The following is a 4,240-nucleotide window of genomic DNA, read 5'->3' on the forward strand; positions in this document are numbered from 1 at the left end:
AATTCATATAACTCTAACTTGAGTACATCTAGCCAAATCAAAAGAAAGTAAATAGAACAAAGGAATGCAACTATCAACTATAGATGTCCAATGTAGCTCTCCGGAGTGCTGGGCAATGTAGGAGACGACCCAATCAACTGCTATGTTCACCAACCGGTATACATGTGCAGCCTGAAAATCACCCATCTCCTGAGTCAGTCTCCGAGTCTCTAGGATGAGGGAGTGACCGTCACCGTACATGTCCACATCCTGAATCCGGTCAATCACTAAGAGTCCTCCTCAAGATGCACCCAACCCAATCGGCACCGAGAACCCTCCTTGCATAGGATAAACCCTCTAAAGCAGCCCGTAGCTCTTCTCCAACAACAGTAAGCCCTCATATAATTTATTAAGTTTAAAGCTACAGAAATTTCCCTATGCCGGTATTTCTAACGCCAGTTATTCAATCCAACGAGACAAACTCAAGAGCCAGCAATCTAGTCCCTTCATCAGCTTGAAACAAAGTTCAAACTCCAAACTTGTCCAGATTATTTTGAATTTCCCTGCCGCGAACACTGTTCCACTGCATAAAACCAAATGAACCCAACTAGGAAGAGACCATCTCGGTACGCCCAGTGGCCAAATGACCACCTTTCCCTTACTTCGTGAGTCACGCCCCCGTCCAAACGCGCCGCTTAAATTTCTCCCCTTGAAGCGTCCAATACTACCGTATGCTCCCTTCTTTAAAACAACCGGACAAAATACACAGCGGTCCAGCCTATTTGAAACTTTGAAATCTCCCTTCCCTCCCACCTCCTCCTCTCCATGCTGCCTCCATTGCAAGATACATAGAAAGCTAGCCACTTAGCCAGCCATGGGTTGCGTCTCCTCCACCTTCCTCGAAGACGAGGACCGCATCGTCGGCGGCCCTACCATCGGCCACCACATCGTCTCCCTCACCTCCACCACCTACGGCCACCTCACCACCCTCGACCAACCTCCTCCCCAAACCCCTCCACCACCACCACCACCACCACCTCCTCCACCGCCGTCTCCCCCCTCCTTCACCCGCCGCTTCCTCCCCATCCCCCGCTCCGAGCCTGAGGTCATCAACTCCTGGGAGCTCATGGCCGGCCTCGACCCCACCACACCCACCAAGCCCACCCTCCCCCCCTCCCCAAGTCCGTGCAAGGAGAACTCCCACCGGTCCCTCCCTTTCTCCGATCCACAGCGGAAGGGAAACGTCCTCCGGCCGCTCAACGCCGGCCAGCGGCCGGTGAGGTACTCGCTGGAGATGTTCGAGAAGAGGTGCCCGCCGGGCGGGGCGCAGGTGGCGGTGCTGTACACGACGACGCTGCGCGGGGTGCGGAAGACGTTTGAGGACTGCAACGCGGTGCGTGCGGCTCTGGAGGAGCTCGGGGTGTGGGTCCGGGAGCGGGACGTGTCGATGGACATGGGATTCCGGGAGGAGCTCCGGGAGCTGACGAAGGGGTGTGGAGTTCAGGGGCCGGCGGTGCCGAGGCTGTTTGTGAAGGGGAGGGACATCGGCGGGGCGGAGGCGGTGCTGAGAATCCATGAGGAAGGCGGGCTGGCGGGTTTGCTGACGGGGCTGCCGATGGCGCCTCGCGGCGGGGTCTGCGACGGATGCGGCGGGGTGAGGTTTCTACCGTGCTTCCAGTGCCGCGGAAGCCGGAAGGTGGTGGTGGTGGCGGTGGCGGCGGCGGAGAAGGAGGAGGAGGAGAAGGAAGGGGTGCAGGGTGGTGGAGGGAACCCTGGGAAGGGGAAGGTTGTGAGATGTACTGAGTGTAATGAGAACGGTTTGGTGCTCTGCCCCATCTGCTACTGATTTTTTTCTTCTTTTTTTTATACCTTTTTTTTCGAATTTTGTCAGGTTTTGGGAAAGGAATATAATAATGGAGAATGTGAATGAGCCGATGACTCTCTTTTTTAGAGTATGCGATGGTTTGCATTCTCTGTTACTTAATGTAAAAAATTGCTTGCTATGTCTCTTTAGTGGGTCAAATTCTTATAGTTACGTTCCAGGTAGGTAAGCTTAACGCTATTAAAACAGGGTGAGTTCCAGCAGGGGAAGTGACAAAAGAAACAAGTTTGGAGCCATTGGCTTTGTAAACTCAGCTCCTTGTGGTTTATTTATTTGAGGATAAGAACACTGATTGATAGGAGTAAATGGAACAGGTTGGAGGGAGAGAAAAGAGGATTAATCTGTTTCATAATTTTAGAGAAATAACTTATTTCTGAATCAAGCTGGCTAAATGGATTAGGAAGATGAAAGTAATTGTTCAGAAACAACTGTGTATCCTTCTGCAAAAGTGATTAGACTTAATGCTTAAAAGAGTGTGTGGCTGACAAAAGGTGCTATCTGATTTGAAGGAATCTTTATTCCTTCTTACTTTGCAACCACAAAGAGCACTTCCATTGATATTTACTTTGCAAACTAAGCCAATATTATTTTTCCATAAGTTCCCGAGAAATATTGGACTTGTACTATCGTTTAATAGAGTTGCTAATAAAACGAAGCTGTTCATGAATAGCTTTAGCATGACTGTTTGGTGGAGGATATTCCATTCGAAAACAAGAAAACGTAATTTAAATCTCAGATCACAAACAAGGCAAACCTTAATATCGGATTTGTCAAGACAAGTAGAAATTTAAGCTCAGCTCACTTTAGTTGAGCATCTATTTTGAAACTCAACTCGAGAAGTTGAGATCAGATGCCCATTTCATGTGGCGAGTGAGCTTGAATTGCTTAGTACTTGGCTTTGCTTAGCTTGTGTTCACCTTTACATTTTAGTTGTCCATAATCTGAAGCAATACTAAAAATCCATCATGAACAAGTGTTGCTGCATTTGAAATGGTTGTGTTCCACAAAACAATCTTCGTAACTTTTTCATGTGTGGCCCTTTGACTTAACAAGACGACCTGATTGCCTAATTATATATCATTTGGAGTGGATAATCAGGTTGGGTCAATTAACAATTATGCGTTTGTTTTTCATATGGCCCTTTGACTATCATTAGACTGAACTTTGCGAAAGACGATTTTGGTAGGCATTTCTTCTTTTCTAGCCAATCATGAAGTTTAAATAAAAAATTTAGAAGCTATTAATGATAAATTAAGTAAGGCACCCATAACCAATTAGATAATTATTAACATGGATACTTTAATTTTCAAATTAAGCCATATCTATACATGTTTTTTTTTTTTTTCTGTTTTTTGATGAAACTTTATGTGCCATTAGTACTGTAAGAAATCCTAATAAACTTGCCTCCAAAATTTCATTATGGTTAATGCTATTTGTAGAGTCATGTTGCATCTTCGATTACCTTCTCAACTAACTAAGATAACTTCAGAGTAAGAAAGGAAGGTCTTCTCTTAAAAGTTAAATCTAGTCCTAGTCTCAATAGAAATAGTAGTTGCAGGGTAACCTAGTTAAATTCTAATAAAGACAAAATCAAACTAATATTTAAACCACCAAATCCTAACTCAAAAATTTTATCAATTTTTCAATAACCTATCATCAAATGCTTGCTTGGATATATTTCCTCTTGCCATTTGAGAAAGATGTTATAGTTTGATTTCAAGTGGTACATACCCTCACTTTGTACTAATAAAAAAATGCCCTAGATTTCCCTGATAAAAAGTGGCATAAATCTACTTGGAATTTCGGGCGCTAGCTTATATAAGGTAGTTGGGGTACAAGGTAGAAAATTTCCTTGGTGGGTGGCTGGTGCTTAGAGTCCCTCCCAATCTCAGAAAGAAGGGGGAAAAAAAAAGGAAGAAGAAAAGGAGAGCTTTGCAATGACTTTAAGGCTTGCCACTATGAAGGTTCATCTATGTGATCTTACCTCTGGTGTTGAAATTGACAGAGCTTTCCAATAACTTGTAGGGTGAATGTAAAAGATATATTTGATTATATCCTAATGCTAGTTGAGTTTTATGAGGCTTTGAAACTCTCGACAATTTCATATCTTAGATCATATTGACAAGTATTAATTACCTTTAACCATGGTCAAATCTATCCCAATCATTCTATAAACTGTTCCCTCTACACTAAAATCTACACTTAAATTAGCCTCTCTTGCTTCAAGGAAGCAAAAGGTTCTATACTCAAGTACTGGCTATACCTTCGGACCATTTGAATCAATATATATTGGCTTTTTAAGGTCTCTTATATCCTCTCCTAGTGACAGTTTATTCTTTACATCAATGTAGTTCTATTAACTAAACTTTTGTCATTCCC

At 44.0% G+C, this 4,240-nt stretch overlaps 1 protein-coding gene across 1 annotated transcript; it reads left to right on the plus strand.

The window, feature by feature from the left end:
- Positions 1–685: 685 nt before the first annotated feature.
- LOC103696897 (uncharacterized protein At5g39865) lies at positions 686–1,929 on the plus strand. The gene has a single exon (XM_017840542.2). The coding sequence runs from the start codon at positions 854–856 to the stop codon at positions 1,823–1,825; it is 972 nt and encodes a 323-aa protein (XP_017696031.2). The 5' UTR covers positions 686–853; the 3' UTR covers positions 1,826–1,929.
- Positions 1,930–4,240: the final 2,311 nt, after the last annotated feature.

This window comes from Phoenix dactylifera, chromosome 2, assembly GCF_009389715.1.
Source record: "Phoenix dactylifera cultivar Barhee BC4 chromosome 2, palm_55x_up_171113_PBpolish2nd_filt_p, whole genome shotgun sequence".
Lineage (NCBI taxonomy): Eukaryota > Viridiplantae > Streptophyta > Magnoliopsida > Arecales > Arecaceae > Phoenix > Phoenix dactylifera.

Coding starts and splice junctions, on each gene's coding strand:
- LOC103696897 (XM_017840542.2), top strand. CDS start 854: ATGGGTTGCGTCTCCTCCACCTTCCTCGAAGACGAGGACCGCATCGTC.